The sequence below is a fragment of the Mustela erminea genome, chromosome 1 (assembly GCF_009829155.1).
Source record: "Mustela erminea isolate mMusErm1 chromosome 1, mMusErm1.Pri, whole genome shotgun sequence".
NCBI lineage: Eukaryota > Metazoa > Chordata > Mammalia > Carnivora > Mustelidae > Mustela > Mustela erminea.
Window position 1 is genome coordinate 214,587,786 of NC_045614.1, and position 18,428 is coordinate 214,606,213.

At 44.6% G+C, this 18,428-nt stretch overlaps 1 protein-coding gene across 1 annotated transcript in view; it reads left to right on the forward strand.

The window, feature by feature from the left end:
* Positions 1–14,384, forward strand: part of SH3BGR (SH3 domain binding glutamate rich protein) — a 45,140-nt gene extending 30,756 nt beyond the window's left edge. Inside the window, exons 6-7 of the mRNA XM_032355270.1 lie at positions 11,772–11,910; positions 14,341–14,384. Coding sequence (XP_032211161.1) covers positions 11,772–11,876 — 105 coding nt within the window. The 3' untranslated portion in view covers positions 11,877–11,910; positions 14,341–14,384. The remainder of the gene's footprint in view (positions 1–11,771; positions 11,911–14,340) is intronic.
* Positions 14,385–18,428: the final 4,044 nt, after the last annotated feature.

Genomic DNA, 18,428 nt, shown 5'->3' on the forward strand with positions numbered 1-18,428 from the left:
TCAGCTACTGTTCAGGGAGGTGGTAAGCCAGCAGGTCTGGGGTCCTCTTTGTTAATACATTTCTGTTTTTTTGAATTGAGAACTCTTTACAAGGTAAATTATAATCCTATGAATCCTGATAGGAATTAAAAAAAAATCATTTTTGTTATTTTTGCCTGGGCTCTGGTGGAGAAATGACTAAGTAAAAGGCATTTTAATTTTATTTATTTATTTATTTATTTATTTATTTATTTATTTATTAAAAAATATTTTATTTATTTATTTGAGAGAGAGAGAGTGTATGAGAAGGGGGAGAGTCAGAGGGAGAAACAGACTCCCTGCCAAGCAGGGAGCCCAATGCGGGACTCGATCCCGGGACTCCAGGATCATGACCTGAGCCAAAGGCAGTTGCTTAACAACTGAGCCACCCAGATGCCCAGACATTTTAATTTTAGATGAATATATTACTCACATTAATGATCAAACTAATCTTCAACTCTTTAATCATATTCTACATAAAGATAGATTCTGACTTTCTCCCATTTGACAAGTGATCCATGCTCTTTGACTTACTTTAATTCAGTTGTATAAGAAAGAAACCCCACGATTTGTCAGTGGGCATCACAAATGACATAGTAACATGATTAGCTTTGGGATTGAATATAGAGGAAAATGGACTAAAATTTGAAAAGGAGACCAAACTTTCTGATATTTTGAATGGTTGCATTTTGTACTTAAAAAACCTCCCATCTGTTTAAGTGTTTTTGGGTTCATTCATTCATTCATTCATTTAGATTTATTTATTTATTTGAGAGAGAGAAAGAGAGAGCGAGCGCGTGGGGGAGGGCAGAGGGCAGGAAATCGCAGACCCCCTGCTGGGCCTGGAGCCCGACGTAGGTCTCATCTCCTGACCCTGAGATCATGATCTGAGCTGGAATCAAGAGTCAGATGCTCAGCCAATGGAGCCGCCCAGGCACAACTTGGGTATGTTTTTCAGGGTTAAGATGGGACGGCCACCCAGGCTACTTGTCGTCACACCTTTTGACCCACGGTGCACTTGGGCTTAGATCGGCTAATTTGTAACCAACGGAGAAGCTAACTAGATTGCTAGGTCTTACCTCTATTTATTTATTTATTTTTGTAAAGATTTTATTTACTTATTTGACAGACAGAGATCACAAGTAGGCAGAGAGGCAGACAGAGAGAGAGAGAAGAGGAAGCAGGCTCCCTGAGGGGCAGACAGCCCAATGTGGGGCTCGATCCTAGGACTCTGGGATCATGACCTGAGCTGAAGGCAGAGGCTTTAACCCACTAGGCCACCCAGGCGCCCCAGGTCTTACCTCTTTAAACACTGATTTTCAAAATACTAGACACGTCCTGGTAGATTCTTCCAGATCTTACAGCCCAGATCAATCCAAAAAGCCAGAGCTTTTTTAGATAAGGTTCTGGTCTGTTGAAAACCACCTGACAGAGATTTCATGGAGTCTTAATGTTTTGCTCCTTCTGGCTGGTTGTATTTGAACAGCAGGGCTCCCTCTGCTCCCTCCGTGGGCAATAGAAGGGTTCCAGGACCCGTGGGCCTCCTTTGGGTCCTAAATCATGTAGCAAGAATGTCAGCTTCTTCTGTTTGTCTAACAGCATGATATCGGCTTCAGCCCTCCACCTCATGCTGGCGGGACCTTCCATCAGGGTGAGGGGCTGGTGGCACCGGCCCTTCAGCTGGGTCAGGCCCTCTGCCTCTGACGGAGCACATCTGCTGCCCTGGGGTTCAGTGTTTGCCCTTCTGCCCCTATGTCTCCACTCTGGCTGCTTCTGTCAAGACAACTCCAAACCCAAGCTCCAAGCCCCCTTTATAGGGACTGTCGAGATTCATCGCCTCTCCTAGCTGGCCTAGGGTCTTAAAAAGCAAGGTCTCTGCTTTCTTCCCCGGGAGCCCAGATCCACCACCAATCTGTGGGTCTCTTCTTGGAATGTGGGAGGGGTAGTAACTCTACTCCCTGTCCCCAGAAGGAGGACAAAACATCATTCATCCTGCATTCGGCCACACTATTGATGACAAAGAGTCCAAACATATTTTAACCTTTCATTCTGAAATAATTACAGATGTACAGGGACATTATTCAGTGTCCTATGTAGCCTGCCTGCGGTGACGTCCAGGGCTGATGTTCCTGATAGCCACGGCGCAGTGTGGACACCAGAATGTGATGCGCTGCCTCTCTGTGGAATGGACTAGAGAGCTGATTCAGTGTGCACCATCACTGCAGAACTTTCCTTTGTGTGTTAAGATCAGTTTTCAAGTGTACAATGGTAGCAACTGCCTGCGGCATCTGGCAGCAGTAAACCGAGGGAGAGCCAGCTGAGTAAGCATCTGAGGCGTGGGCTTGTTCCTCTAACTGCTGCACATGCTCACTCGGGACGCATTTGATGCCTTTTTATCTTATTTCATCTTATCTTATTTTATTTATTTATTTTTAAAAGATTTTATTTATTCATTTGAGAGAGAGACACAGAAAGAGCAAAAGCTTGAGCTGGGGGAGGAGCAGAGGGAGAGGAAGGAGCAGACTCCCCACTGAGCAGGGAACACGACATGATCCAGGACTCCAGGATCACGACCCAAGCCAAAGGCAGATGCTTCACTGCCCGAGCTGCCCATTTCTCACCATTAAAATGATGCCATTTTAATGGTGAGAAATATTTATCTAAGAATATCACTCTTGGTTTAAAAAACAAATCAGAAATGGAGACAGAAGCCATCACCTTCTGTAGTGAAATGGACCTCCCCTGACCACCAATCCAAGGGTCCCAACTCTTAAATGCCAGAGGCCAAGATGCCCCTTACCACGCGCTGGGGGTGGGGTGGGGTGGGGGCATTTGGGAGGCAGGACGGTGAACACTGGGAAGACTGTTCATTCATGCCTGAGAAGATCTCCTCTGTTGCTCCAGACCCCAATAGAGAGGGGACTTTGTGATCGCCTTCCCTGCTGACCCGGGAGGGACGAGGAGCTGGGGAGGAGGGGCGAGCTGTGTGTGGCACCTGAGAAGGAAGTGGAAGGTCACCTCAGCTGCAGGGTGCACTCTGAGGAGGGGGCTGCGGACTGGGGGCCTTGTGAGAACTTCATGGGAGCCTGGACATGTTGTAGCTGGTTCACCTTTGCGTTGGGTTTCCACTGAGGTAACAATTATTTTAAGTTGTGCTTCTTGCCAACTCAGTGGTCCTCTCCAAAATCTCTTAAGACCTTGGCTTGCCTGACTACATGATTATGGCTTGTAAAGCCCACTCGGCTTCCTCCAAAACCAGTCCTGAGGAGAGTTGATTTCTTGAGGGGCAGAGATAGGTTTAGGTCTTTGAGGAGCTGCTGAGTCTCAGGCCAGATCCCCGCAGTGCTGGGAGATGGAGAGAACTCTGCCTTTGTCCCTGAGACTTCCAGCCACTCGGAGACCACTTGCCCTCCTCAGGTCACTCTGGGCTGGCCCTCAGTTTCCTTCCACACCAGCCACCTGTCCTAACCAGCCACTGCCTGACACTCACCACAGCTGACACCTGTCCCTCATCCTGGCTGCTTGCCGCCTCTGTGGCCTGGCTCGCTGGCCAAGTTCCCAACCAGGATAGCTGCCGGAAAAGGTTCTAAGACTTTCCACTTGCGGAGGCTTCCCCTGACTATCTTTATTATAGGAGCAACAAGGTAAAATGATTTTAAGCTGTGGCTTTGTCAGTTGAATGATGCATAGCCTATCCTAAGATTTGCAAGAGTTAGCTCAACTGACCATGTGATCATAATGATCTCACAAAACAAAACATTTCTGCTGGTATAATTATTTGCCAATCATAAAGGTCCGTCTCAGGCATTGAATATGGATGACTTTTAAGGTTCTGCCAATTCTGATGTTTTATAATTCTGTGAGCTAAAGATGGGAGTTCTATTTCCATAATCTATCTCCCTCCTCCTATGAGGGATTGGAGGCAGAAGTAGCAAATATAAGTGCATCCATTCAGTATGTTATTGACAGCTTGTGCTGCTGCCTGCCAGGCAGGATTCTGGGGACTGGGGACGGAGCAATGAAAATGACAGCATCCCTGCTCCCCCAGAGCTTATGTTCTAGGAGAACTGGTGATGGTCACATCCTGGGTTCTTCAAAGCATTCTTGATTTTTTTGGTGGCTAAGTAATTTTATAAATACTCTGGGCAATTACTTTCCCCATTTAATGTCTCTTTTAAGAAATTAAGGTCAATTCAAATATTGGTAGGGAGTCCTTGGTCCCATGGTGATTGCTGCAGGCTAACTGTCAAAGCTCTGGCTTGCACGGATTCCTGTGGGACCCCCTCCCGTCTTCCAGCCTTGCTCTAAGGAAACCCCATTTTTAGCAGGGTGTGTCTTGTTAGTGCATTTGGTTCAGCTGAATGCAGTTCATATAGATAATTGAATTTAGAAAAATGTGAAATTCTACATAGCTGATAATTTTCTGTTGCACATTTTAATTTGATATCATGTGGATAAAAGAGAAATTAATGTTTTTAGAGGTCTGAACAGTTGTTAGCAGAGTATTTGTTCATTTATCTGGTCACTAAGCACATTTATTGAGCTTACACCTTGGTTCCAGACAGGGGCTGGATCCTGGAGATCCCAAAATGAATAAAGACACAGGCCATGCCCAAAGGAGTACACAGACCAGTCAGGGAGACAGATAAATGATGATCATGGGAACAGATGAAGGGATCCCGTAACTCAGTCTTATGGGTCAGGAACGTCTTCCTTGAAGGTGTCGTTTTAAGCAGTGTCATAGAAGGTGGCCAATGTGAGAAAGTAGCACGTGGTCCATACGGCTTAAATAAGGAGTGGTGAGGGACATGGCAGGGTGGAGGGTAAGCAGGGGCCCAATTGTGAGGGTCTTCCAGCCATCCTGAGGATAATGGATGGAAGTTTCTTGAAAAGATGGAAGTTTTTCAACATGAGGGAAGCACGGTAAGGTGTGTTGTGTCCTGGGACAATATCCCTCGCCATGGTGTAGAGAACGGGTCAGAGATAAGGAAGACTAGGGTGCTGTGCCCCGTGAGAGAAGCTGGGGGTCATGGAAGGGAGGGCCCAAGCGCGGGCTGAACTGGCAGTCCTAGAGGGGTACACTCAACACATTGCTGAGAAACCAACAAGAGCGGGCCTCTCTTTTCTTGGACATTATCTTAGCACTGAAGCTTGGGGTGTTGCCAGCGGTGTAAGGATTACTTTGGAGATTCCCCGTGCTGGGCAGACCTGTGGGGCTGACTTGACCTGGACAGCTGGAGCAGCCTTTCAGGTTCTGTATTTTCTCTGCCAACCTCAGAAATCTGAGAGTATGCGTCCAGAGCTGGCCAAGAACATGGGGCTGCAATGGGGGACGTGGTGGGTCCTTATTACCTGCCTTCCATGATTTTGCCTTTTCTGTTCCTGATGTTGAGACATAGCATGGTAGGTAGGTAGGAAGGGCACTGAGTCAGGGACCAGGAGCCTCACAGTCAATCCTGATTGTGTTGCTTACTTGTCCTCTGACCTTTGGCAAATTATTTAACTCTCTCTCTGGCCTCGGTGACCTGGTCTGTCCAAAGGAGGACGAGTGAGAGACCCTGCTTTCAAGTCCCCCAGTGCAAGATTCCATGAGCTCCCTGCCGAGCTGTAAGGCGCGGCGGGTTTTTAGGGACTTCTCCGTCCACTTATGATCAAAGTGATTCTAACATACCGGCCCCGCAGACACTTATCACAGGGCCACTTTAGGAAGGGCTAGAAAAATTCTTGTTTCCTTACATCTGTAGGAGCTATAGCCTGGTCCTACTACTTTGATCCAGGCAAACCGAAATTCCAGTGGGCTGGTACAGTGCAGACCTGTTTGAAGTTGGGGGGGGGGTCTCACCCTCTCCTACCTTGCACATTTCTTTCTTTAACCAGAAATCAGTATTTAAGTACGAAATGTTTCAGAAATGTTATTATTTTGTTTTGATGGAGGATTAAGTTTTTGACAACTTTTATTTACTGGTTCAAAACTGAACTAAAGGCACATTTACAGGGACATAAATTCAAAAAAGACAAAAATAATTTTGTTTTAATTTTCTAATTGCTTGTATGTATGATCTGATTTTTCCTTAATAGCTACAGATCTCCCGTGTTCTCTGGATATAGACAGAATTAAACACATAATTAGGCAGTATTACTAATGAATTATGTTTTCTCAGGAGTAAGAGTGGGGAAAAAATGTCTATAATCTCCATTCTAAGAGCTTCAAGCACAACACATAAAATAAGTAGGCATCACTTAGTTATCATGTCTTTGCTGTTTATATATTTTATCAATGCATTAATGTCTTTCATTTTGATGAAATGTATCATAGTTTAATTTTTAAATACATTTGTGAAGATTTTATTTATGTTAGAGAGAGAGGGAAAGAGAGTGTGTGGGGGGAAGGGCAGAGGGAGAGAGAGAATCTCAAACAGACTCAGGATCAGCATGCAGAGCGCGACGCAGGACTTGATCCCATGACCCGGAGATCGTGACCTGAGCCGGAATTAAGAGTTGGATGCTCAACCGACTGAGTCGACCAGGTGCCCCTGTTTGTTTAGTTTTTAGATTCAACTTAAAACTTACGTGAATTCATGTATTTTTAAAAATTTCTACTTGTGGACCTATGGAAGAAGTGGAGGGACGGTGACAACAGGTGCGGTAGCATATTTAACAGCGGTGCTTAATAAAATCATCTTTTAGGTCAGAGAATTGTGGCTCTAGCCACATTCTCCCTGTTCTTCATGACACGAAGAAGCTGGTGCATCCGACATCCCTGAAAATCCTCCTTTAGCTTGCAGAGAAGGGAGCTATAGCAAGTCCGAGGTAAATTTATCAAAGAGAGGTGGATGGGGAAATAGGGTGTGATGGTGCCCCTAGCTGGAGCCCCCCTGGTGGAGGTGTTGCCTGTGGAATCTGCGGGGCTGGACCAGGTCATGCTACCGTTTTCCCCTCCACCTTACTGCCCAGTGTGCACAGTTAATGCAGCTTGCATGGTGCTTAGCCGTGTTGTTTCGAATGCCTCCCGTGCACCTCGCTGTTAGGGGAAGGATGCCTTCCGATGGTCATGGGGATGGCCAACACACAGCCCCTGAGACGGGGCAGATGAGATTCACGGCAGTTTATGACATATTCTCTAAGCTCAAGGGATGAGGACATCACCATAGTGCAGGGGCCCGGGGGTGCCCTTGGGACAGTGGGAACAGTTGGAGGGGTGGGAGGCAGGCTTCGTGGTATCAAGAGGGCTGAGTGTGCCCTGTGATTGGCTTGTTGGAATAGTTCCAGGGGAAAGGCAGGCACGGTGGTGCCTGGGTCCTTGGTAAAGCAGGCTGCTTGGGTAGGAGACCTAATCTTTGGCCATTTCCGGCCTTCCAGATTTTACCAGATGTCAAGATAGCATGTAATATCCAGTCAAAAGTAGCTGTGTATCATGGAAGTTCACACACACAGCTCGTCATGAAGTGTCTGGAAGATACGCGACATTAGGAAACCTTAACATGGCTCCAGTGGGAATCTATCCAGGGAGAGCGTGACTAATTTGGGAAGAATTTCTAACATGCCCTCCTGCAACCTGGAGGTTATATTAGAGCAGTGGTTCTCATCCACTTGTGAGCCGAAGAGTCGCCAGGAGCCTGCCTCCCGTGACTGGTGCGTGAGGCCCTGTAGGGCTTGGGCCAGCATGCCTTTAGTGGTCTGATAGAACTGAGGTTGAGAGTCTGTCTTCCTTTAGGAGGCCAGGATTGAAGGGGGCAAGAGCTTGCATAGCAAGAGCCTCTGAGTTCCTGTTGGGGCACAGCCTTCTTCTCGGCCACCCTCCTACGCCCACAAGAGGAAACACCCACTGACAAGAAGGAAAAGGATTATAAAAAGACTTAAAATTAAGTATGTAAAGGAAACATATGCATTCAATAAGATAAAGAATTTGAAAAAGAAATGCCTTCTATGAATAAAGGTAGAATAAGAAGAACTTAAATAGAAGAGAATCAAGTGTCACAGAGACAGAAGATTAAGAATCATACAAAATAAGTATTCAGAAATTAAGAGTACCGAAGATATAAGATTTAAAAGCACAATTACAGCAATAAAAGAAAAACTAGAGGGGCTCCTGGGTGGCTTAGTCAGGAAAGCCTCTGACTCTTGATCTCAGCTCAGGTCTTGATCTCAGGATTGTAAGTACAAGCCCCACGCTGGGCATGCGGCCTTCTTAAAACCAACACCAACAAAAGAAAAACAAAATAGAACAAAACAAAAACCCAACTAAAAAACAGTATTAAAGCTATTGAGGACACATTTAAGGAAGTAAGATTTATCCTCTGTAATGTAATGTAACCTATTATTGGTTTGGCTGATAAGTTTGCTTGTAGATTGTATACTTAAATAATAACCAACATTCCCAGGTACAAGGGAGGACCTCACATCCTGTGTTTGGAACTGAAGGTGGTTTGACCAGTTGAAGAAGTCACTTCAAGTGCTAAGTTGTAAACACATAGAAGCCTAGAATTTTCGCCCCAATTTGAAATATACACACGTATACTTACTGTTAGTGTTTTTGATGCAGGACAAAGACTATTTCTTTAAACCAGAGTTCAATGATTAGAGTCACCCTTTGTCTTTCTAACACAAACATAACTCCTTTTTCTGTGTAGAAAATTACTTTTGGCTTCTTTAAAATAGAGCAGAAATTTAAAGATGTCTACAAAGTAAGCCAGGTGTGTAATCTGTCTGGGTCTCGTGAGACCTCCCTGGGTGTCCCGGTTTTTTGGCACCTCATTTGATGATGAGTTTTTAAGGTGACTTACAAGTACTGGGTCTTTCTAAAGCATTTTGTTAAGTTCATGTAGAAAGAAAAGCCTTTCATGGTCCTATTTCATTGGTTTCCATGATATTTATTTAAATGATGTAATTACAACACGACTCTAACTTACATGCACAAGTGTGGGAAGAAACATACCCTCCCTGGAAAACGAATGCCAAACCTGCTGCTTGTGGGTGCTCACTGTGCTCCGGCCGTCAATCAGCATGATTCAAGGGACGGAATAGAAACGCAGTGGAGGTTCTCAAAGTGGGGTTCCCAGAGCAGCAGCAGCCTCACCTGGGAACCTCTGCAAATGCACATTTTCAGGCCTGGCCCCAGATCTCTTGAATCAGAACCTCTGAGGTGCAGCCCAGCAAACTATGGGTTAGCAAGCTCGTCAGGTGTTTCTCACGCCCCATCAACTCAGAATCACTGGATGAGAATATAAGTTCTAGGTAACCTGAGGTATTGGCAGGGGAAGCCAATTTCAAAAACTCCTCATAAAAGGTCCATCTAATTTCAAAGACAATAATGTTTGTTTTATATTAAGAACTTGTGTTTAGTAAAAAAAATCCAAACAGCACCTTAATTTTCTTTCAGTGACTGAAATGAGTTGCAGGAAATGAGAAGGGGGAAAGAGACCCCAGACCCAAGGAGGTCTGTAACTCGGCTTAACCTTTTTACAGATGAACCCTCTTCTTTACCATTCTTTTCCTGCTTGTTGAAATGTTCTAATTCTTAATTGTGAAAGCTTCCAGGAAGGATCTTTCTCTTGTTTGAGAAAGTTTGGTTTGCTTCCTCATTGGCACTGGGGGAGGGACTTCATTATAAGGCATTTAACGATAATTTCATTAATTTAGCCCTGCAAGGGCAGCATGTGATTTTTATATTGCTGCTGATGTGCTACGTGTCCGAAAGAGGCAGATTGAGATTCTTGCTTGTTGAGTCTGTGGCCTGTTACCTGGGCGTTGAGGAGTTTTAAATTTAAACCCTCGCAGGGATGGACTCGTGTCTGTGTGTAGAGGAATCAGCTGAGAGAATGTTAGTGGATTCTGAGGGCAGGTCCGAAGGGACGTTCTCAGATTTTCCCTCGTATCCCAGTTCCTCATGTGACTGACGTTCAGTGACTCTCACTGTAACCCAGAGTTTTTGGAATATTGTGAATGGATGTTTTTTGATGAATTGTTTGAAAATGCTAATCAAAGAGCTCAATCAAGATGAGAACTCAAGGGTAGGGAGAATAATTTACCAAAAGTCACCAAACGTATTATCTCAGTGTCTCATCAAGTCCTCTGTGGATGAAGGTCATCAACATTAAAGGGGGTCTGGAAGGTCAAAAGAAATTCCCCTAAAAAAAATCTATTGTTGCTTTTTAAAATTAGAAATAGTTCATGATCAGGGTGCCCAGGTGGCTCATTCAGTTGACCTTCAGACTCTTGATTTCCGCTCAGGGCATGATCTCAGGGTCATGAGGTTGAGCCCTGCACAGGGCTCTGCTTGGGGCAGAATCTGCTTGTTCTTCTCCCTCCCCTCCCCCCGCTTGTGTGCGTGCACCTGCTCTCCCTCTCTTGCTCTCTAAAATATATAGGTAAATAAAATCCTTCAAAACAAATAAATAGTTCATGATCTTTAAAAAAAAATTATTTATTTATTTTTAGATGAGCAGGGAGGAGCAGAAGGAAAGGGAAGGAATCTTAACCAGGCTCCACAGCCAGCACGGTCATATTTGGGGCTTGATCTCACGACACTGAGATCATGAATTGAGCTGAAACCAAGAATCACATGCTCAGTTGACTGAGCCATCCAGGCACCCCAGAAATAGTTCATGACTTCATAAAAATTTAGAAAGTACAGATTAAAGAAGAAGACAAAAATAGTTTACAGCCCCATTAACCAGAGGTAGCCACTAGTCACACACACACACACACACACACACACACACACACACAGTCTTGATGAATACTCTTTTGTAATCTACTTTCATTCATGAATTTTGTGTGTGGTTTTTGGGGGCAGGAAGGTGGTAAGTATCGATCTGCTTCCATTAGCTTTAATGTCATTTTGTCAAATTAATCTTTTTTCCTAGGTTATTTCTAGCCTATTCTATGCTATGATTTTTAAAATTATCTGTAAATTACATCTTTCCAATAATTATTTTATTTGTTGTTAGATAAGATTCCATTTTTAAAAATCCCATTTTTATATATAAAGATAGGAGGTACTATTAATTTGGAAGTAATTTCACCTTATGTGTCATAGGTTTGCTGATGACTTTGGCTTGAAAAAATCCTATAACAAACTATATCCGACTTATACACTTAAAAGCTTCATCTTTTGTGATAGAATTCTATTCGCTGAGATTCCTTTTGTATTTTATTCTTCTAATAGACTTCTAAGTTTTTAAAGTAATTTGATGACAGTAGTCTGTTAATATGAGTAAAAACTACATGCTTAAGAGAAATCATGAATACCCATTAGAATTAATGTAGTGCTCTGCAACACCATTCCAAATTGTGGGGCGTGTGTGTGTGTGTGTGTGTGTGTGTGTACTGTGTGTGATGTATGTTGTGTGTGTGATATGTTGCGTGTGTTATGTGTGTGATATATGTGATACGTGTGTTGTATGTGATGTGTGTGTTGTGTGTGTGATAGGTGTATGTGTTGTTTAGTGTGTGTGATGCATGCTGTGCATACTATGTATGTGTTCGGTGCATGTGTTTGTTGCGAGTGTGATGTGTGTTGTGTGTGTGATGTGTGTATGTATTGTGTGTGATGTGTTGTGTATATAGTATGTGAGATGTATATTGTGTGTGTTGTGTGTATGAGGTGTGTTGTGTATATTGTGTGTGTAATGGATGTGTCTGTGTTGGGCGGGGATGTGGGATGCCCTCATCTCTAGTGTGAGAGTTTCCATTTCTTTCCTCAGTGTATCTGTGACCTTTCTCACAAATAATGAAATTTTTGTTTAAATAAGACGGGAGAAGTAACGGGAGACGGAGCAGAAGGGGAAGCAGAGGAAGAGGAAGCTGAGGAAGCTGAGAAAGGAGAAGAGGCCGGAGAGGAAGAAGAAGATTCTTAGGCCTCTTCATGCTTTACTTCTTCAGCTTTTCCAGGTAAGCACGGCGTCCTCGGTGGAAGAGCGCTCTGTTACTGGCGTCCTAGTACACGGACTCGTCCCGGCCCAGATACACACCGAGCTACAGGGGAGTGACAGTCAGGGTTCCTGGTGGCGGCCGTAAAACGACAGCCTGGAACAATCACAGTGCAGGCTGTTGTTGGAAGGGAAATGCTGCTGCTGGCGAGGGAGCGGGAGGGATCTCCCTGATCAAACATCCACCAGAAGGCCCGCGTGGAAACCTCGTGCAACACGTGAAAATCACTTTAGGTGTCTTCGACAAGGACGCTTGCGGCTTTGTAATTTTAAAACTTCCGACGATGTAGGATAGCCAGGTAATTCTCAACAGTCTGGTGGGAATTGTGTAAATATATTAATGCCATGATGAGACTATCTAATGATAGTGGGTACTGAGGACCTAGAAGAAATGCTCAAATACCGTGGGCTACATAGATAAGACCGTCTGTGTGAAAACAAGTCAAGATCAGTGACGCTACAGAAATATCTGGCTATTCCAGACACTTAGCAAATACCGAGGCAAGTGTTATGTTCTTATTAATATTATTTAACCTTGTGACCAGATTTGTGGCAGCAGTTTATTCTCTGGGCAGTGAGGTCTAAAGTGTGCTCTGATGCTAGAAGGGTTTAAAATTTAAGTTAGAACAGTTCTTCCCGTTTCCTTACTAGAAATTTATTTGGTCTCCTTGTCTCCACGGAAACACGTGAGGCAGATCTGGGGGCTGCGGACATCAGGGGGCTGCGGAAGGAGAGGAGGAGGGTGGGGCTGAAGCACAGCGCAGGCGTTCAGTAAGGTCTGCAGTGCGTCTCGGGGCCTGTGGCATGAAGGGTGGGCAAAGCCTCAGCGGGAGGAGGAAAAAGAAATCCCCGGTGCTTTGTCAATATTAGCTCAGGGACAGGGCCACCCTGTGAACCAAAGACCAATTCGATTAGTCTGCATCTCCCCCCTTGCTGTTCTTATGCTTATACATAAAAAGTTAATGTAAAAAAATTTCATCAACAGAAATCTATGACAATAAAATCAAGACGAATTAAAAAAAAAATTCATATATTTTTAGGAAATCTCGGAGCTGGTGAGAGTAGCCCATGGTTATCAGATCATGGAAATTTCACACCAAATCTGGCCCAGCATTTGACATTTCCCAGGTGGTTTCTTTCTGGACACACAGACCTCCCCTTGAAGGCCTAATAGTTGTCATTTTGGAAATAATCCCATTTCTTTTATTTAAGAAAATTTAAACATTTTCTTCTGTTGTTACCGTTGAGAGGCCTGTTGTTAATCTTACCGGTGTCACTGCTCTTACTTCTAATGAATGGGCTGAGAAAATATTTTTTGAAAGAAAGAAAATGAGCAAGTTTACTTTTAGAAATTCTATCTGAAGAATGCTGGGGAAGGGAAATATCCTGACTATTTATTCTTATACCAAAAAGCCCCCCAAAGTGAAAACTTGTAAGTACTGTTTAAATCCATTTCTATTCACTGTGCTTACAAGGTTCTTTTAAAATTATGCAATTTTACTGTGGTAATTAAAAGTACATATCAAATGTGAAGTGCCACAGCTCAGACTATCCCTCTTGTAGCCAGATGGCTTTCTGTAGGCTGATTCAAAGAAGAAAAAGAAAAAAAAAGGCAACCACAGCTGCGGCGCGCAAGCGCATTTGCCTGTTTCACGGATTCCCTTGTTTGGAATCCGTCCATAGCGGTGTGTTGTGAGGTCAGAGTGCCTGATGCTGAAGGAGGGGCTGGGACGCCGCCCCCCAGTCCTACCTCCGACTCCCGAGAGACTCAGCATCCTTCCGAATCCAGCATGGCAACGCGGTCATGCATGCAACTGGGCAGGCCCCCTTCAGTGTCCGACGCGAACCCATCTCTTCACTCATGGAGCTTTTTTTTGGAAGAGATTTGACTTTAGGGAGAATGTGGAGAAGCCAGGCACAACAATGAATGGAACGATGGAGGAGTTCTCATTTCCTGTGTCTGAAATTGATGCTTAATTAAGGTCCAGGAGAAATGATCTCTAGTGTGAAACAGTTCTCCAAGGGCTGCTACTCAACACTGTCCTCCAGCTGAGGGGTGGACCATTAAGCCTTCCCTCCCCAGGACTAAGCTCGTGGATTCGTCCTCTGCATTCTTCTGAAATATCAGTGGGAAACGGTAATCAGAGACATTAGTCAATGTCTCCTTACGGTGTTTGATATGTGTTAGTACAGAGAAGGTATATCGACCTGGTCTGGTTTTCCATGAAAAGAATTTCCTTTCCTTTCCTCGCATTTGAAAGCAAATGATGAGTAATGGTTTATAGTGTCCAAGGGAATACTTCCCCCTAAAGCATGAGAAATAGTGACGATCGTGGGAAACACTGGCTTTCTCTCCTGAAGTCTTCTCCCTGGTATTTTCCCTTTCTTTCAGAAAACCTAAGCTACGAAGCAGTATTTCAACTGTCTGCCCACAAACCAAACTCAACAAAACGCTTTGGCGTGAAGCTAGCCCACTTCTCTCAGTGCAACCGGGTTTACTGAGGATTGTACCACCTGATGTGGTTGGATGTACACGGATATGTCTACCTAATCTTAGCAACGTGAAATTCCATGCGAAGACAACTCGTGCATACTTTCATGTGCCTGACATCCTTGGCCTTTGCTTAAAAATTTTTTTAATTTTTTTTGCTCTGCATGAATAGATCTTCTTACTAATGCCCTGGAGAAAAAAAAAGATTTTGAAAAATAATTTCAAAATTTAGAACTTCTCTTTGTGGTGTAATAAAAGTATTTCTTTGTATGTTTCTTCTGCCCCTTGTCTCAGAATTAGCTGAAAAGAGCGTTGAAAATAAAGAGCTTTCCATAAAACAATCACACAAATAAAGATTAATGGCAGATCTCTTGTCCCATGGAACATCAATTTCTTTATTTATAGTTTCTACGTGGTTCTTCTTGAACTCAGTCTGCCTGTTGCCAAGTCTAGGTTCTTAACACAACCTTTCTGTCTGCACCAGAATGGGCATTTTTGGTTGTTCTGGTTATTTGGTCCGTGTTTTCAAATGACACTGGTTGTCTTGTTACGTCATATTTTGTATTGTCCCCACAGCTGTGCACATTCTCTCTGAAACCTTGTTTAAATGTAAGTCTGCCATTCACACGTGTGGGGATGATGGTAAGGACAGGTAGATTTGCACCCCATTGTCTTTGCACGTTTCTGCACGGAAGGAGTGGCTGCTTCTGTTCCTTCTCATTGATTTGCAGCCCCAGGCTGGGACCTGCCGAGCTCGATTCTGTCGTTGTGCCTCCTGATGCTGGAGTTCACCAGGAGCTGGTCCAGCTCCGACGACGTGTGCACCAGGTAGGCTGGAAGCGTTTCTCTGCTCCCGCGCCCCATCCCAGTCTATCATGGGGATTTTTCCTCCTGATGAGATTTTGTTGACATGCCCCTCCTCTCTCCTGTCCGCGCTAGTCCTGGCCTTTCTCTTGCTGCACGCTTTGCTTCCGTTCTGTCAGAAGAGCTTGTCCCCTCGATGCGGTCCTATTCAAGGGTGATCATGGCATTTCCCCATGGGGTGGCCATTAGCTTGACCTCCTCCTCCGTCTGCCCATCGATTTTGTGGCTGAGCCTGTTTGTGTCACCTGGGAATGTGTGCGTGGTGGCAGAGGTTGTGTGCCTCAGAGGAACTCGGCAACAGCTCTTTTCTTGTTACCCTAGTAACAAAAAGAGGCATTTTGGAGAGAATCAAGATATTTTGTGCCCAATTGTTAAAGAAGGCTGCCTGAAAGACATTTCTTTCTTTGCTAAACATGAGGTGAGACTAGAGTGGAAAAAAAATGCATGTAATTAAAAATTAATTTCTGTTTTGTACTTTATTGCATTAAGTGTTGTTTTGTCTCAAGAGCGGGTGTACTTAGTAACAACTCCAGTCATAGGTAGTCCTCAAGCTCTTTGTTGTCGCTTGGGCTGAATTTTAGTCCTTTGGTGGTGGAGTCATATGGAGATAGATTTATTTAGCGGGATGCCAATTTTTCTCCGGTTCTTGTATTTTCAGATGAAAATAACTATTTGTGATAATAATAAGCAAGAGAACATGGTGACCACTTACTTACTTTTTTTTTTATATTGTCTTTCTGTAATCAGAAAATTAACATTGGACCAGTGTAGTTTTATTTACTCTCACTTCCTTCTCTTGAAAGTATTCCTGCAATGCGGACTCCACTCAGGTCTGAAATGCTAAGTAAACAGCACCGGCTTTCTTGCAGGCTCGACTCCATGGCCTCCGTGGCTTCTGTGGCTGCTGAGTCCCCAGTACGGAGTTTGCAGTATCTAAATACGGTTGTAAACCTCCTCATAATTCAGCAGTATAGGAGATTTCTAGAAACCAAGCAGCTTTATGAATATATATATAAAAAAAAAAACTCAAAAGAAAACCCCGTGGGAATAAGCTAAGTCATTCTGATAAAAGAAAAGACCAGAAAAATGGAATAATTAATGATCTGAAACTAATAGAGGTACAAGAAAGTTTATCAGTCTACAGAAGGCCCAGATTCCAAGTAACCGTTTCTCATTTGATTTTTTTTTTTAAATTTTACTTATTTATTGGAGAGATAGAGAGAGAGCACGAGGGGGACGTGGGGGAGGGAGAAGCAGAATCCCCACTGAGCAGGGAGCCTAGGACGCTGGGATCACGGTCTGAGCTGAAGGCAGACGCTTCACTGACTGAGCCCCCCAGGTGCCCTTGCTTTTTTAAGTGGAAAAACAACTGCACGAAAATCCAGGCACACTTTTTCTAAGCCTTGAACAGGAACTGTTCTCTTCTGCCCTCTGCTCTCTCCTATCTGGGGTCTCCTCGCATCTCTTCGGGTTGGAGTCTCCACTTGCACATCCCACATGGGCAATAAAGGCGGTGTGTGGCTTTTTGAGTTCTTTGTTTTCTAGGCTAAAGGGAGAGATGCATGAAGAGAATGAGACGTATTGCCTACAGAGTTCCTTGAGGAAAAATTTTAAATGTTTCCTTTACAAAACAGTTTCAGGAGGACACCTACCTGTGCAAGCATGCTTCTGCTTGGTGACCCTAGTGAGTTGCAATAATGGAGAAGGGCCATTAGGTGGTGATAGAACACAAGCTTCTGGACCCAGCGTGCTGCCCCCAGAGCCCCCTTCTTCTCCTGCAAGGTGGGGTACTCTTGAAATCAGAAGGGCGGGCAGAAGGGATTCACCAACAGGACAGAGGAAGAACAGACAGAAACCCTGCATGTCAACTGGACAATTAATTAGTGCAACCATTTATCATGCTTTTATCCAAGACAGTGTATCTTGGGCAAAAAACTGTGCATTGTTTTTATTTTATTTTTACTTTTTTAAAATTTTATTTTTTCAGTGTTCCAAGATTCATTGTTTACATTGTGCATTCTTAAGTGCCATTAAACCAGTAATTGATTGTTTGAATTTCACACCCTTGCCTTCCGTGGAAGGAGTCTAAACTCAGCCAACGACTGTCTATGGGCACTTTGGGTAAAGGTTCAGGATCTTCTTGCAGTCTCCAAACAGCTCCTCCCAGGAGTCTAGACTGGTGAGCCAAGCCACTGCTTGTCCCTCCCCATTCTAGCCCTTTAGTCCTAATCCCGTGTATTTCCAGCTCTTTGGAGATACCCTCATGTCCTTACGAAAGCATGCCTTTCACGATTGTCTAAGAGCTTCAACTTTCCTTTTTTATGTTTGCTTTGGAGGGACTTTGTTGGAAGTAGGAAAAATGAGTTGTAAAATCTTGAAAACATATCAGCAGGTCGGGCCGTTTTCCAGAGCTGGAAGTCTGGGGACTGTTCGCAGGCACTGTGATGCTCTCGGCGGGAGGATACACATGGGGAAAAACTTGGCCAGGTAGGAGCCTATGGGGTCAAGGAGTAGCTTGGCTGGAACGGGTTCATGTCTAGCAGACAGTCTGTTGGCACCAGAGCGTGCCCACTTTCTCACCCGCTCACACGAGTCAAACTGATTTTAGGAATAGAATCAGGCCGCTGTGGTTATTGTGTTTCCTCGTGTGTTTATTCGCTAACATTTGTTGGGTGCCTGTAGTGAGTCAGGCTCTGTATTAAGGGCTTCACGTAATCCCTATGGTAATCTGATGAGGGGGACAGCACCCTCATTTGACAGATTAGGAAAGTGAGGCAGCAGGGAGGTGTGAGGGCAGATGATCTGTACTCCTGTAAGGTCACACAGCCCAGAGACGGCCAGGCTGGGACTGCGATCTACCTGGGTTCCGCCCCGTGGTCCGGAGCAGCCTTCCCCACAAACCCTGTTCTCTCTGTCCTTGACTGTGGCCGTGCCCCCTGGGCTGTTCCCCGCTGGGCAGTGCAGTGCGTGCCTTGTCCTCAGAGCACATCCTGCCCTGGACCCCGATGGTCCTCGTGTTCTGCCTTTAGACTCAGTGCCATGGTCATGATGTTCAGGCCCTGGAGGGAGGGGACTGGAACTTCTCAGCTGTGATCCACACATGCTGATTTCTTAGTTGAACCAAC